Source organism: Pteropus alecto, unplaced genomic scaffold (assembly GCF_000325575.1).
Source record: "Pteropus alecto unplaced genomic scaffold, ASM32557v1 scaffold38, whole genome shotgun sequence".
Classification (NCBI taxonomy): domain Eukaryota; kingdom Metazoa; phylum Chordata; class Mammalia; order Chiroptera; family Pteropodidae; genus Pteropus; species Pteropus alecto.
The window spans coordinates 2,119,417-2,136,047 of record NW_006442512.1 but is presented as its reverse complement, the minus strand read 5'-3'; the positions used below and the strand labels follow the sequence as shown (position 1 = coordinate 2,136,047).

At 51.6% G+C, this 16,631-nt stretch overlaps 2 protein-coding genes across 2 annotated transcripts in view; one reads left to right on the top strand and one right to left on the bottom strand.

The window, feature by feature from the left end:
- The window catches only part of STRA6 (stimulated by retinoic acid 6), a 40,311-nt gene extending 32,769 nt beyond the window's left edge, over positions 1-7,542 (bottom strand). Inside the window, exon 1 of the mRNA XM_025040348.1 lies at positions 7,120-7,542. Coding sequence (XP_024896116.1) covers positions 7,120-7,209 — 90 coding nt within the window. The 5' untranslated portion in view covers positions 7,210-7,542. The remainder of the gene's footprint in view (positions 1-7,119) is intronic.
- Positions 2,411-16,631, top strand: part of CCDC33 (coiled-coil domain containing 33) — a 117,917-nt gene continuing 103,696 nt past the window's right edge. Inside the window, 6 exon segments of the mRNA XM_006922706.2 lie at positions 2,411-2,614; positions 2,617-2,707; positions 3,583-3,648; positions 3,651-3,761; positions 3,764-3,802; positions 3,805-3,915. Coding sequence (XP_006922768.1) covers positions 2,411-2,614; positions 2,617-2,707; positions 3,583-3,648; positions 3,651-3,761; positions 3,764-3,802; positions 3,805-3,915 — 622 coding nt within the window.

Genomic DNA, 16,631 nt, shown 5'->3' with positions numbered 1-16,631 from the left:
GGGCCTCAGTTTTCCCATCTGTACAATGGGGAGAAGCTGGCCACCTTGCTCCACTTTGCCAGTCAGGTCTGTGATTCTATCACCCCTTGAGCCTCTGGCCCTGTGGACTTGGAGGGCATGGGATGTGGGCCTGGGACAGTCCCACTGTGTGGGAGGGAAGGCTGCTGGAGGGCACTGGTTACTGAAGTCCCACTGTGGAGCAGCAGTGATCATATGATATACTAGCCTGGGATTAGGAGGCCTGAAGTGCAGGTCCAGACTTTCACTCATCTACCTGGTTTCTCTGTGCCTCTCTTTTACCATCTGTAGAAGCAAGTAATAGCCCCAGCCTCCAGACCCTTGAAGGGTCCAGTGAACTCACACATGTTCTTTCAGGGAGGATTCAGCTCTGAGCAGAGGCCAGGAGTGGGAGCAGTTGGAGGTGGGTCCTTCAAACAAGGGTCTGAAGGCACATAAGAGCCATGGGAGGAGGTGTCGTGGGGGAGGCTGAAAGGAGCTATTGTGGGAAGCAGGAAGAGAACCCTCTGGGGTGGGCTAATTGCAGGCCCAGGCTCTTCCAGACAAAGCCAGCAGCCTCTGAGTAAGCCATTCTTCCAGGAAGAAAGAAGACTGGAGGGCCCCATTAAGGCCTTTCATGCTGGGGCTGCGGAAGGAAGGAGGCTTGGAAGTCAGCGCTGTTGCCTCTTCTGCTCACCTCACTCCCTGCCCCACCCCCTCTTGACTTCTGTGGAAGTCAGGCCTCTGCCTGGAGTTTAAACCTTTTGAAAACCACAGGAAGCTGAATCAGGGAAGCAGCTGGGAGTGAAGTGAATCCTGGGAAGGGAGTAGGGATCTGGTCTTACTCTGCTATCCTGGGCTCAGTTTCTCCATCTGTAAAATGGGAGTGCTATCCAGCCCTGACCTGCTAAAATTCACTGAGGTTTACAGACATGCCCCATGGAACTGAGGCCAGGCGAGGAGAAGCTTGAGCTTTATGAACCACTGTCTCTTTCCTGACACTTACCCCCAACACTGCCGCCCACACTCCTGGGCACCAGGATGCATCTCTGAATCCAAGTGTGGGTCAAAACCCAAAATGGTCTTTACTTCTCACAGATGAAATCCAAATGAAACAGCCAAAAGAACCATTTCTTACTCTTTTCTGCACAAGCAGAAGTAGGGTCGGTTTTGTCCATTAATTCATTTATCCTTCCATTCATTCATTCATTCATTCATTCATTTGTTCATTTATTCATTTATTCTGTAATGCTTTAATGTTCCCTTAGGCACCTACCCCTTGCCCAGTCCTGTCCTGGGCAAACAACATGATCCCTGAAGGATGTTCAGTTGAGTGTAGGAAAGTTATCATTTGAGACAGGAGAGGATGGTGCAGAGTGTTGCAGAGGAGAAAGTCACTAACCCAGTTCCAGAGAAGGAGGTTTTTAACCAGTCTGAAGAATGAATAGGGTGACAAGTAGTACTGCAGTTTGAGCAGAGGAATCAGGACAAGCAAAGGCAGGGAGGGGAGACAGGGCAAGTCTGGTGTGTGGCAAAAGTGAGCCTTCCCCAGGACATTATGCTGACTGATCTCAGCCAATCACAAAGGGACAAATACTATGTGATTCCACTTACATGATGTCTAAAGTAGTCACAGTCATAGACTCAGAAAATAGAATATTGGTTGCCAGTAGCTGGGGGGAAGGAAAGTGGGGAGGTGTTGTTTAATGGGTGTAGAGTTTCAGTTTTACAAAATCAAAAGTGTTCTGGAGCTTGGTTGTACAGCAATGTAAATATACTGAACATTACTGAACTGCACACTCGAAAATGGTTAAATGTTAAATTTTATGTTGTGCATTTTCCCAGTCTTTTTTTTAAAAGTACCCATATACACACACCAGAAAAAATGAGCTTGCCGCAGGGATTGAGTGGGAGAGGGCAGGCCAGGAGTGGGAAGGATGGGGTGTTAGATGTGGAGGGCCCTCAAACCATGCTAAGACCAACACAGTCGGAAAGAGGGAAAGAAGAAAGTAAGGGAGAAAGAGGGAAGTGTTGAGGGAAGAATGGGTGCGTGTACAGGGCCTGTTTGTCTCCATGCCCCTCCCCAACTAGAAAATAAGCTTCGGGAGGGCAGGAATCTTTGTTTGGTTCACTGCTGTATTCCAAATGCCTAAAATAGTGCCTGGCAACAGTAGATGCTCAATAAATGTTTACTGAATTAACAAATGCTAAAAGGCAGGGGTTAGTGGCAGTCTTTATTCCCTGGGACAGGCCTAACTTCCTGGCTTGTTACCTGGTTTCTCCTCAAACAAACAGAGAGGGTTGGGGTGTGGCCCTGAGTGCCCAGCATGGAGGCTTTCGAATGGGGCCCAGGCTAAGGCTGTGGGGTGGGAGGAGGCAGCGCTCAGTTCAAGGGCCAGTCCCTGACATGGCCATGGCTTTCAGGGGGTCCAAACCCTGGGTCCCTGCATCCATGCCCAGCCTGGGGCCAAAGGCCGAGGATAAGACGCTGGACCTGGCATTTGAGGTCTTGAGTGTTGGGTTTAACAATGAGGATAGATATGCCCTGTAGCTGTCAGCTCGTAACCCTCAGCAGGCCAGCTCTAGGGCTGGGGTGCAATTGCAGAGAGCCCCCGCTGCTGCTCTGCTGTCTCTGAAGTCATTGAGCAGCAGCATCCTGGCTAGAGCCTCACCCACACGAGGAACAAGTTTGTCTTTACTTTGCCCAAAGGTACAAAGTAAGGGTGGGGGTTGGGAGAAAGAAAGACCCTTCAACTCCTGCCCCAGGCCCTGTCAGGGACCCCGGATAGCCTCAGGGGAACTAGGAGGGACAGGGTCAATCCGGAAGCTCTGCCTGTGTGATCTGAGGCAAATGCTAGCCCTCTGTAAACTCCTGCCTCCTTCAGTGTGACGTGGGGACCCTAATGCTGGTCGCACAGCGTCAGGTGAGGAGGAATTGAAAGGACTGGTGAAAAAAGGCTTTGTGAATTTACAAGGGCTGAGCACACAGCAGGTTTGTGGCCAGTACTGGCAGTGGACGGCTCACTGAGTAACATTAGAGCCAGCACCCTGAATGCCCCACCATGAACACCACTGGACTGTGGGTATGGGGGGTGGACAGAGAGGTAGAGACCAGGGCATTGCTTTCAGGAAGTTTCCAGATCAGGTGGAAAGGCAGGAATCCCAAAGAAAATAGTTAAGTAATCTGGAGGGAGCAGAAGATCCATGCCTAGATTGTGAGTCCATCCAGACAGGTTTCCTGGAGTAGAAGGGATGTGAAGGAATGAGAAAACCAGGTTCCAGGCCTTTAAGTGGCCAGAAATCAGAGGCAAGTTGAATTCTTCCCTCAGGGTGGTTGTAGGACCCAGAACTATCTCATAGGCTAGGAGCCCTCTCCTTGCCACCCCACCCTGTGGGCCATCATTAAAAGGATGGGCCATGGGCAGGTCCTAAGAAGGGGCCACCCAGCGGAAATCTTAGCTAAGCCTGGCTTCAATTCAAAGGCTGGGAACTCAAGTTTCCTGACACCCCTGCTTGTCCTCCTCATCCCTTGGGGGAGGCAGGGAGACCCCAGAGGTATCTCTGAGTCCCATATTCCCCACCCAGGTTTCTGCAAGAACGATGGGCAACACAACACACAACTGCAGGTGGAGGCACTGAGGTTGGAGGGGCCTTAGGCCAGGAGGCCCTGTAGGTGGGCAAGGCCATCTTTTCCAGCTGCCCGCACCCAGACCAGCCCCTCGTGAACCTCTCAGTGCGGGAGCATGAGGACCTGTACTGCTACTGTGCAGCCTGGCTCTGCTCCAGGCCAGAGTGAACCCCACGGCCACCACTGTGGGGGCTTGGCTTATAGTGTGGCTTTCCATGTATACTGGGCCTATCAGCCTCCGTAGTCAAACTGCCCTCTAGGGGCCAGCCAGCCAGAACCTATGTCACCAAGTCCAGAGCCCCAGCTGCCCAGGCTGCTTGTGGGTATCCCCTGGGTCCCAGCTCAGGTTCCGGCATTACTGACTCCCCATTTAGGAGACCCAGCATCTCTGATAAGCCTGACTGTCCCGAATCCCTTGCTGAGCAGAGCAGCAGAACTTTCTCAGGTTGCCTTATTCGGTTCTGGAGAACCTGCTGTCTGAGGATGGAGACAGGGAGTCCCAGCTGGACAGGGGAGACAGAAAATGGAGCGAAGGCTACATAGAGCAGGGACACTGCTGGCTGTTGTTTCTTTTGCCCAGTAAGTGAGTAACCTCCAAAACCATTCAGTCCCCAACTCAATCTCATACATTCCTACTAGGTTTTGAGGGAGGCTCCGAGTGACCCCAAGACAGAAGTCTTCGTGCATCTGCCCTCAAGTCCATCCAGCTCCCACCACAACCATGAGAGACTGGGCCCTGAACCAAAACCCTCACGGCCTCAGGCCCAGGTGAGGGAGTCTAGTTTTTGTCCAAGCTATAGAAGGGTTCTCCACTGTAGCTAGTTCTGCAACCAGGCATGTGTCTGGTAGTCCTCACAGCCAGTACAAGTGGGAGCTAGTAGGGAGCTAGTAGCAGCCCATTTTAGAGGTGGAGAAACTGAGAATCATCCCCAAGGATGCTTGATTCCATTTAATGCCGACATTTCCTCGGGAGCTTAGTGCATCAGAGTGCATGGAATCCAAAGCTAGTTCAGTCTCTGGGCTCAGGTGCCACCTGGCTTGAAGACAGTCAGACACAAGGTGGGCATTGGATGGTCCTCCAAAGAATGTGCTAGGAGAGCTCTTGTGAGGAATGTGCATGTCTGATTTTGGAGCCTAAGAAAGGCTTCTCAGAAGAGATGTCATTTGAGATGAATCTTCCATTCATTTGTTCATTCATTCATTTATCCATTCATTCACCCATCAAATTTTTGTTAAGTGCCAACTCTGTCAGACCCCATTTAGGGATGGCTTTGGGGAGGTTATTCTAGGAGAAGGGACCAGAATAAGCTGATTGAGAAGAAGAAAAGGGCTTCGCTGGCAGCAGGAAAAAGAGCTGAGTTTGACAAAAGTTTACAGCCAAAGATGGGTGGCTCTCCTGCTGTGCCAGTCTCCCAGCAGTGCATTGGTCTGGGCTGAAGTGGAGCCCAGAGTGGTGAGCTGAGTCAGGCTGGGAGGGGGAGGATAGGTGGGAGAAAGTGGAGAGAATTGGGGTACAGCGGCAAAAGAGTGAGGTGGATATTCACTTGAGGAGGCAATGAGGGGCCACCAGAAGGGTCTATACAGGAGAAAGACAAGATCTGAGCTGTAGTTTAGACAGAGTGATTTGGAAGCATGTGCCAGAAGAACTGGAAGGACAGACCAGAGATGCAGGTACCGGCTTCTCTTGTCCAGGTCTCAGCCTGCTACGTGGACCACTTTGGCCTCTGTTCATTCGTTCATTCTTATATCAACAAATAGTTTTGACAACCTACTATATGTTCTGCTCTCTGCTGGGTGCTGAGGATACAGTGGTGAGCTGGTGACTGAGCTGGATGATACCTGGGTTCCTACCTGCCTTCTTTTCCTTCAGGCTGCAAGCTCCCTGACTTCAGGGCCTGGGCCTTGGCCTTCGGTCCTAGAATTTGTAACAGGACTAGGTACACAAAAGGTTCAGAGCTCAGGGAGAAGCAGTCCCCTGCTCTCCAGGTCCCAGCATGGCCTGGCTACCCTGAGCCAGGGACCACGTAGACAGTGCATTGCAAGCTGCAGCTCTGAATACATGTAACACATGTGAGGGAAGGGTGGGACTGCTGTGGGGAAGGGGACTGTGAGATGGCTGAGCCATCTTAGGCAGCTCTAATTTCTGTTATTTAATGCCATCAGCTCCCTGCCATTCTCCCTTTTAAAGTGTCAGATGTCTGCTTCTAGCAAGACAAGAAAATGGCTTTAAGGAAAAGGAAAATCACTTCCCTCCGGGGGGCGGGGGGCAGTCAGCAATCACAACCCTGACAACAGGGCCAGGCAGCTGGTGGGGGACAGACAATGGAAAGGGGTCCTTCAGAGAAGAGAAGAGCTGCTTCTTTCAGCTCAGGCAGACTCATCCAACTGTTCTGCCTGAGGAAGGCAGGCACCTTTCTGGGACTGCGACTTGGAGACTCAAAGACACAGCTGGAAGGACAGCAGCGAGACCAAGAACCTGGCTTTTCAGTGAGAGGTAGGGCTGCAGGCTGTCCTTCAGGCCTGTGGCCAGCTCCCTGGGAAAGTGGATGTGGCCTAGAACCACAGAGAGCCTTGAAACTATCCTCCCTCCTCCCTTCTTTGTAGATGGGACAATGAAGCCCAGGAGGAAAGGACTTAACCCAGACCTTTTTAGTTCTCAATTGAAGAGGAGAAAGGGAGCTGAAAAGGGGTGGGGTTGGGGGTGTGAGAAGAAAATGTAGTAAGCAGAAAGGATGGAGAGAAGAGGAGGGAATTGCATTCTTGAGCAGAGCCCGACTTCAGCCATATTCAGTTCAAAGCCAAGAATGGATTTTGGAGTTCCAGGTGCAAATGGATAGGCTCAAGATCACCTCCTCCAGGAAGCCTTCCCTGTACTGATTTTTGTCTCTTCCAAACTATCCTGTCTTGTCTATATTAGGCATTTCAACCATTGAATCTATTCAGTTTAGAACATTATGGTAAGCTTACAAGTTGTTCTTCAACTTGTGTGTCATTTTTTTAAACCAGAACTGCTGATGGTCATGGGATGAGGGATGGGGTTAAGGGTGGAGCAGGGGGGCAGAGGGCAGGGGGATCAGGAATGCAATGATCCAGAATAAGTAGGGAGCAGGAGGCAGGGCTCAGTGTGAGCTTCAGTGACTGGCTTTGAATTTGAATCACTTCACTCCTTAGCCATGGCCCACAGGTCACTTAGCCCTAAATGGCCACACCAGTGCTGGTCACAGCTTTCGCCGAATTCTGGAGACTGCACTAGACAAGCGATTCCCCTGAGCTAACATTATATAGGCAGTGAATACCTTCCCTTCTCCAGTCCCCAAGTTTCTTCCCCTGTATGTGTGTGTGTGTTGGAGGGTGGAGAGGGTGGTGAAAGTCATATCCCTCGTGAATATTTCTAGCATGTACACTCATGGACTCCAGGATAAAATCACTCCCTCATCCCCAGACCCACGAACGGGGACTGGGGCATGCAGACAGGTCTGCAGAGAGAAGCTTACCCGACAGGAGGGAACCAGCTCCAGGTTTCCTGCCGGCTGCACAGGGTGCTCAGGGGCTTCCTTTCCCAGCAGAGCTCCATGGGGACTCATCTTGTCCCTGGCGCTGCCTCATTCACCTCTTGGCAGGTTTGAGACCACATGGCTGCCCCACCCCAGCACACCTGAGGCCCTCCTTCCCTGGGTAGGAGGGAGTTTATCTGACCAGAATGAGGGTCATCTGTCCAGAGCTAGGCAGAGTAGGTCCCTGAGGGTAAGGGAAGCAGCAAGGTGCTGGTCAAAGTCTGGCAGCTTGGCCAGCTGGGTGACTCCCACTCAACTCTTTGAAGAGCAAATGAGGCCTCCTGGGGAATTGGGGGGCAGGGGTAGGCCAGAACAGCCTTGGGCCTGGAGCTGTAAGGCCTCAGCGGCCACATGCCTCCCAGCACCTAACTCACCTCTCTAAGAGATCTTGAAGGTTTAAGGACAACCTCCCACAGGCAGAGCTGTTTCAGAGGGAAACTTTGGGCTGGAAATTCCCAGTGATGAAATTTCTGAAAACACGAACTTAAAAATTCCTCGCTTGTAGCTCTGGGAGCCATCCTGGGGGTTCCTTCACCCTAGGCCCTGGAGCTTCCTCCCATACAGAGAGGAGCGAGAGAGGGAGAAAGAGGAGGGAGTTTGCGGTGCGGCCCTCCCCCATTCCATCCTGGCATTTACCTCTTCCAAACAATCACACTTTTGTTTCATGGAAATGATTCCATTCCCCAGGAACCTTTTAAATGACGCTTTCAAGGATGGTTTTTGTTTTTTTTTTTTTCCCATTTAAAACACCTTTTTTTTTTTTTCACCCTGGAGGGGAAAATAAGAGAAGAAAAAGCTAATAAAGCAATCACCCAATGCCGAGCACCAGCCTCCACGCCTGTGGATTCCGATTGTGGCTTTGGCACCAACAGGCTGGGGGCTTTCATTAAGGAGAAGTAGAAGGAAACAGAGCAGTCAGCGGCTTGCCTAGCGCCCTCTGCCCTCTGTCCCTAAACCTCTGTCTCTGAGTCTCTCTTCTTTTGTTCCCTCCCTTCCTACCTCCCTCTCCCCGTCTCCCACCCTCCTCTCTGACTCTTTCTGGTCCCAATTCCGTCTGGAGCTCCAAGTCTGCACTTTCCCAGCCCCAGGCATCCTTCTGCCTTGGGGCCAACAGCAGATCTTTTCCCTCCTCCTCTCTTTGCTCTGCTTTTAAATTCATTATGCCTTTTATTGCTTCCTATTGCATACACAATTTCTATTGCCCTGGAGACTGGATTAGTGCAGGCAGGGGAAAGGCACACGATGTGGATTTCATTAACTTTACTGCCCGGTTCACCTCCCAGTGGGGGTGGGGTGCTGGCTTGGCTGGGGAACTGGGCACTTCTTTGCTCAGGGCCCTTCGCCTCAGTGCCTGACCTTCCCTGTGGGTGTCCGCTTCCCATCTTGTGTTGCCGCCCCTTCTGCAGCTTCCTCTCTTCTCCCTGGCCCATTTCACAGGTATGGAAACAGAGGCTCCAGAAGGCTGTGCTTGGACTGCTACTAACAAAGTGGTGAGAGGTGGGAATGGTGAGAACAGATTAGACCGGGACTGCTAGCCCTCTCCCAGGCTGATGCTCCAGTCCCTCTGCTTTGGGACCCCAGTGTCACCCCTCCTCTTCCCTTCCTATGCTGCATCAGATACAGAGGATAAAAACAGGTCAGCTCCTCTTCTCCAATGAGGCAGTTTTATGGGCTTTAAAAAAACACTCCAATTGTTCCCTCAATTACCCTTAGCGATTGAATATATTAATCTCTCCTCTAACTGAGTGAGACTCCGCTGCTACCCCTCCCCCAGCCACCATTGCTCCTCCACTGCCACGTGCCACGGAGTGACTTCCAGACCCCTCCCTCCCCCCACCCTCCTGGCCTCCAGCCCTAAGCAGGTCAGCCGGGGTCTAGGCAGCATGATTTTGCTGCACTTAACACAACACACACACACACACACACACACACACGGTGGACAGCTGCTTTACATTTCTCTATCAATTTTCATTGATTTTCTCCTTTGCCGCTATTTGGAAGAGCCTTTTCCTTGAGTAAACTCAATCACAGAGGCAAAAGGGAGCAGGAGGGGGACTGCGGGTGGCTCCTCCTTCTGTTCCTGTGACAACTGCCTCCAGCTTAAACACACTCTGCCCCAGGCAGCTGAGCCCCGTTAAAAGCTACCTGAGGTTTCCCTTTGTAACTCCATTTTCTTTTATTTCAGGAGAACAAAGACACTGTCAAGGCGTTCCAGAGTGGCTGTCACCCATGCAGGGAGGGGTACATAATCATCACCATGGCAGAGGGCTGAGGCGGGGCTGGCTGGTGCTGGCCCCAGGGAGGGCAGGGTGGGGGACATGACCAGCCCCCTCAGAGAGAGAAAGGCCACAGCTAAATGTACCACAATTACCCTGCAGGCCTCCTGCTGTCCCCTCTTCTTCTTTGGTGGCACTGAAAGACTTTCTGCCTGCAGGGGCCTCTGAAGGAGACGTAGGAGGTCCCTGGGCATAGTAGAAGTTGGGGGGGGGGTCTACTATTTCTATCCTTGCCCAAGCCTGTCCCTTCAACCCACCCTGCCTGATTTCCAAGTCTTCTACATATGCCTTTAGAGTCCTATCAGGGTCGGTGCCTGGAGCTCGGCAGATCAGATATAGGAGAATCTTGGGGTTCAGTCAGCTTACAGTGAAAGGCAGGTGCACTGGAGTCAGATGGGCCTGGGTTCAGATCAGTCTCTGTGCAGGTTGCATGACTTCCCTCAGCCTCCATTTTCCCATCTGTACAATGGGGGAGAGCAAGCACATTTCCTGTGTCATCTATTGCTCGGAAGATTAAATGAGCTAGCTTACAGCTAGCCCTCCCCTGAAGGAAGTGTTTAACTGGTTCTAGTAATGAGTTGGGATGTCTACATTGGGTAAAACAGCTGGGGCTGGGCCTCAGTTTCTACATCTAGAAGATAGTGTTGCTCCTTCTTGCTTAGCCGGCCTCCCAGGGGAGAGCTGTTGGGAACTTGTGAGCCCCACTGTCTCTGGGGCCCGGGTGCCAGGTTTCAGGTGGCTGGAGAAGGCTGGCCCAGCCAGAGTGCTAGTCTGGAAAGAGGCTCCATTTGCAAATTATTGTAACTGAGCACACCAGATGGCCCTGCTGCCCCTCCCCCGACTGCCTTCCCACCCAATTCACACCTCCTGGAGGCCCTGTATGTGTATATATGTATGTGAATGTGTGATGTGTGTGTGTGTGTGTGTGTGTGTGTGTGTGTGTGTGTGTGTGTGGTGAGGAGGATGGGGAGGATGGGGGTGCCTGCATCTGTGATCCTCCCAGCCAGCTCAGGCCCAGCCCCAGTGAGCAACTGATGGTCTCCGAAAGAGTAAACTATGATGGCCTTCTCATCTCCAGACATGATCTTCATGGTGAAAGGAGAAGGGAGGAGGGGTGGGAGGGTCCAGTTTTCGTGGGCTTTTAGGTAGTATCCCTCTTTTCTTCCTCACTTACACCCCTGGAAGGTGCCACAACAGACACTCCAAAACACAGCCACCCTCATGTATGCACAGATGCACAGAGACACACATACCCACCACATCTTGGACCTGCAGCGATTCCCCCAGCCCATTACATAGATTTACACCAACTCACCAACAGGGCTTGGGGCACACACCCTCCCACACACAAGCCAGCACCTCTTTGGGACATTTCTGGCCTCATCCCTGTATGAACCCCCCAAGTACAGCCTCTACCGAAAGAGAAAGAAGCTTCGAGGACATGGCATGTGTGATATATGAGGTGAAATTAAAACCCCATGCAACACCAATCTTTAATAATTGATCTTTAATAAAACTCCAAGGGCAGGTGGGGGAGGGCAGCAAGGAATGAAGGCTGACAGTTCTCAGCCAGCCAGCCCTGGCCCTGGTGAGGGACTGGCCTGTCAGCAGTCAGCCAAGACACCCCAGCCTGGGTCCTAGGCTGGTTCTTCAGAGTCCCTGGACTCAGGAACAACTGAGGCCAGCAGGGTCCAACCTCTTTCTTGGGATAGATGAAAGATGAGTAGGGGATATCCTTCTTCCATTTGAATCAGACAGCCTGCCCTGGGGTCCAATGGTCCTCCCTTCATCCAGGGTGGTCATCTCTCTGTCCATCCATCCATCTATCCACACCCCTAGCACTAAACAAGGTAGCTGCATTCCCCAGCCCTTGGGAGAGATGTCAGGCTAGGTAGGGAGAGGAAATAGGAGAAGTTGAAGGACAATGACTTTCCAAGCTGACGGAGGGCTGGGAAGACATGATGGGTATGAGCTGGGTGGTCATCAAGGACTCAATCAGCTGTAGGAAAACAAGTTCAAATGGGTTTAGGACCCCATTTTAGAGTTGCGTACAAGCTGTATGACTTGGAGCAAATCACTTGGCCGTCAGGTTCCCCATCTGTACAATGGGCAAAGCGGTGCCTACTGACAAGGAGGTCGTGCGGTTCGGCTGAGCAAGAGACTGGAAAATTGCTCGGTTCATTAAAACCCACCTCACAGATGTCAGGGAGATATCTGATCCCTGCCTCAAGGAACAGATGAAGTTCCAGTAAAGATTGAAGAGAGCAGTTTTCAGGTGGAGAGGACAGTATATCAAAGGTATGAAAGCAGAAATGGGGAGGTGTGTGAGGGAACGGCAAGTAGGGAGAAAGGATGATACAGGGAGAGCTTGTTTGTGAGATAGGGAGTTGCAGGGGATGCCAATAGAATGGAGAGTAGGTGCTGGCTCCACAGCCCTGAGCCCTCTGCCATCCCCTATTTCCTCAGGCTACTCTGAGCCAGGATGGCAAAGGGGGAAACTGCAAAGCCCATTGGAGCAGCATATGGTCTTGGGAGGTGGGCAGGGAAGCTTGATAATATCCATTTTCCAGAGTAGGAAATACATCTATAGAGGAGATGATCGGTTTTCCCTTGAGCCAACAGCAAACCCAGGTGGAAATCGAGGTCTCCATCATATACATACACACACACACACACACACACACACACACACACACAACTTTTTTTGATACGGTAACCAACAGAGGTGGGAATGACTTACAGCATTCTTTTCAGGGAGACTCATAATTTAATGGGCTTTCTAGACAATGTGACAGGATCACGGAGGAACAGATTTCTGCCTGGTGGCCCTATATCACATCAAGTCTGTCCAAGACAGATTACTCAGTATTAAGCTGACCCTAACAATGACTGCTTATTGTCCTGGGTGGTTTGGAAGCAGGACTGAGGATGGGGTTGGGGCTGTCAATGGCTCAGAGTCCCCAGGCAAACCCCCTGGCCCACTGGAGTTGGCCGATGTCACTGAGAAAAAAAAGTGTTACATAATAGCCTCAGAATTAAACTCTTGCCCATCCTGAGGAGTAAGAATGAGTTATAGCCAAGTAGGTGCAGTGGATAAACATGGACTTCAGCTTACATTCAGATCCCTGCTCTGCTTCATACTAGGTGTTCCTGAGCAAGTCACTTCACTTTTCTGACCCTCTATTTTCTCCTCTGTAAAATGGGGATAATGATGCCTACTTTGCTAGCCTGACTGTAGACCAGGAGCCCTTCCTGGAGGAGAGTGGATTCCAAAGGCTTTCAGAATATAGCCAGCCTGGAAGGTACTGTGGATTCAGCCACAGAGGCGGAGCGAGATACACATCTGCACCCCTACCATCCCTGCAGGGAGGTGTATCAATTCATCCACTCAAGAAATGTTTGTTAAGGCAAACGCTTAACCCCGTGCCAGGCCTGGCCTCTCAGAGCTCTCAGGAAGACAGATAGCACAGTGAGACCAGTGCAGTCATTGGATATAGGAGGGGAAACGGCTGGGCCCTGGTTGAGAGAATGAAAGCCCTGCTTAAAACCCCTGCTCTGCCACCTTCCAGCCATGAGACTTAACCTCCCTGTGCCTCCTTTCTTCATCTATATAATAGGGATGACAGTACTCCCGTGACAGGATCATTGAATTGAATGTGTAGTAAATTTAAAGAATATGCTAAATGCTCACAAAACATTAGCTATGATCATTATGTTGGGCAGATGACAGTTTGCCAGGTAGACAAGGGTTGGAAGCCCACATTCCATGTAGAGGGAACAGCTAAGGCAAAGGCTCAGAGGCTTGAGACAGCTTGGTTTCTTTTGGGAACTCAGGAGAGGTAAAGGATGGTGAGTATGGGGGCACACCTGGGGAGAGAGAGCAAAACCTGTCTCCAGCCCTCACTCCAGCAGGAAGCCTGGCCTCTGAACCACTGTTGGAAGGCAGTGGGGGCCCAGTGGAGCTGAGGCCCTCAGGCAGACATGGGAAGGGTTTATATTATTTTAATCTTCCTCTTAAAGCATAATTGCTTTTTGTCGGCGGGTGTTCCGGGAGAAGCCTACCCATGAGATTGCTTTCCAGGATCCTGTCTTCCAGGAGACAAGCAGGACCGGCCGGCTTGTCGCTGCATTAATACACTGCAAATGTGATTTCATGGCTTCTAATGAGATTAAGGCCAGAGGCTCTGCTCTCCAGTGGAGACATGGGCGGTGTGGGCAAGGGGCCTAGCTGAGCAGGGAATCAGAGGGGATCCAGGGGATCCCAGGCCTGAATAAGCAGTTTACTGTAACTGGAGCTCCTCAGACCTGCTGGCTCCTCCCAGCTGCAGAGCTGGCTTTGAGGCCCTGTCTGAGGGATGGTGTGCTTTGGGCTGTCTCCCCAACCCCAAACTCCTCACAAAAAAAAACCTCAGTAAGGGAGAGGGCTGTGACTACAAATGCAGGCTCTGCAGCTGGACGGCCTGGGTCCAAAGATTGGCTCTTCTGCTCCTGGTTTCCATCTCTGTTTTCTCATCTGTAAAATGGTGACTACACAAGTACCTCCCTCATATGTGGTTGTGAGGACTAAGTTAACATGTGTAAAATGCATACACTAGTACCTGGCACATAACAAATGCTTGTTAATTGTTAGCTTCTATCACGAGGCCTAAGAGAGGGCCCCTGATGGCTTGGACTCCGGAGGAGAGAGAGCTATTTGAGGAGCAAGTATCACTGTCCCAGGCTGAAGTGGGGGTTTCTGGGGGAACTCACAAGGAGAAAGGCATCTGCTGCTAATGTCATACCACACTCATTCAATGAGCACCCACCTGGCACCAACTCTGTGCCAGGCAACAGCCTGGGCCCTGGGCACAGGGCATCACCAGGCACAGTCCCTGTCCTCAGAGGGGATAGAGACCCTCTCCCAGAGGTCCCTAGGTCATGAGCCAAGGAAGAGGGAAGCCCAGAGGCTGTGGACCCGATCCCCTGGATGGGGTGGGGACAGTGGAGGAGTTTTCAGGAAAGATTTGCTGGTTGTTCCATCTGTGTCTTGAAGGAGCACCATGAATTATTCAGGCTGGCAGAGGGAGAAGGGCAGTCCAGGCAGATGGCACAGCATATGTGAAGGCCAGAGCCATTCAGGGGACCACAGGCATGGAGTATAGCTAGAGTGTGGGTGTAAGGCAGGAATTGACTGTGAAAGGCTGGAGGGGCTGGGCGAGTAGACCAGGAGACCTGCAGGGGTTTCCTGAGAGGTTTAGAATCTCTCTTGAGAGTATTGGGGCTCTATTGAAGTGTTTATCGAAGTAGAGGGTGACAGTCAGATTTGTGGGTTGGAAGAGCGAGGGTGAAGGAAGTGGTTGAGCCTCCTGCCCGCCCAGGCCTTAATGCTTTGAGTGGACCTTGGCAGGGTCCTTCTTCCACCCTCACCCTCACCCATGGAGGGAATGGCAGGTGGCTTTCATTGCTTACTCCTTTATTCAGTCCCTTTTTAATGAGTTATTGATTTTTCAAAAGACAAACGCCCAAAAGCCACCTAGCATCTTTAGCATGACATGACATGTGGGGCCTGGGCTGCCACAAAGGAGAGCTCTGGTCACCAAACATAGAGGGCTCCTTTAACATGGTGATCAATGAATGTGCCTACTGAGCAAATAAATGGACATGCTGTTGGCCAAGAAGGGGAACAGTGTATCATTAATAGTCACCCCAAGTCCCCTGTTGCAAAGCCGGGCCACAGGGGCTCTGATCAGCACTAACTGACATAAATGTGGGGAGCTCCTTCAGGTGCTGCCTGCCACATGCCGGGTACCTTTTGTCTCGCTTAATCCCCATGCCCCTGCCCAGGAAGAATATCCTCACTGCTTTGCAGGGGAGGAATTGAGGCCCGAGGGGTCAAGGGACTTGCCCAGATGCTTGCTGTGGGGCCTGTCGAATTTCAGGAGGTCATGCCTTTTTGCTACCCAATGCGCTGGTCCTAGGCCAGGCTGGTCAGTCCCAGGGACCAGAGCACACAAGAACCAGGTGCAGCAACAGAGTCAGGACTATCAAGTACATGTGACAAAACATGGAGCTACATGCGTGTAGCCCAGTAGCTGATCAGGTCACCGCTGCACAGTAAGGGACCAGAAGAAGGTCAGAAGGACAGCCCCCCAGTGCCTACAGGATCCCACCATGGTCCACTCAGCCTGCAGGCAGACTGCATCCAAGGGGCTTAGTGAAACTGGGAGCAAGCTCCCATTAGTGATCCCAGTCACAGCCTCAGGGTGCCACGACCCCATGAAACAACCTGCCACCCATTTGTGCAAGATAGTATGGCCTCCTTTAGGCACCCTGGCTTCTGCACTGGCTTACAGGGGCTTGGCCCAGCTGTGCCAGCTGCACCTCCAGGATGCTCTGATTCCCTTTCCATTGACTCCAGTGTCTATGGGCTGCACTGTCACAGAGCCTCATTCAAAAGGCCAGATGTTTTCGTCTCTGGACTTGACTTTTTCCATGTCGCCCCAGTTTCAGGAGTAAAGGAAGGAGAGATGCGACTCCTTCCCCTGGAATTAAAAGAAAAGGCAATACTCTTTGGTGGTTATGATCACAGGCTTTGGAGTCAGCAGACCTGGATTCGAATCCCAACTCTGGATCTTGGGCAAGTCTCTTCAATGCTCAGAGCATCTGTTGCCTCATCTTAAAAGCAGAGAAACAACATAACTCCTGGGGAGCACGAATATGAGGATCAAATGAGGATTAAATGGGTGCAGCTCCTGGCATATCGTTAAGTGCTCAACCGTCAAAAAGCAGAGGAGGGGCGGGGACTTGGCCAGGTCCCACCCCCTGCCTCAGGTTTGTTACCTATTGGGAGTGAACTCAGCAGCAGATGGGCAGGTGTCACCATGGACAAAGATGACTGATCAGCATAGGAGATAAAAGGGGTCAGGAAGACTTCCAGATGAAGTGTCTTGAGCTGGACCCTAAGGACAAATAGGATTTAGGCAGGCTAGGAGGACGCATTTCTGGTGAGGCAGCTGCCTGGAGAAAGGTGTGACTCTGGGAATGGGCCTGGAAGCTGGGAACAGAGTGGGTCTGGGGAAGAGGAGGAGAGGGTCTGGGATATCAGGGGTGGGTTCTGAAGGCTCAAGCTCTGGGTGGAGACACGGAGACTGCACCCTGCAGATGTTGTTTGCTGCTTTGGCTTATTTCTGCTGAGGA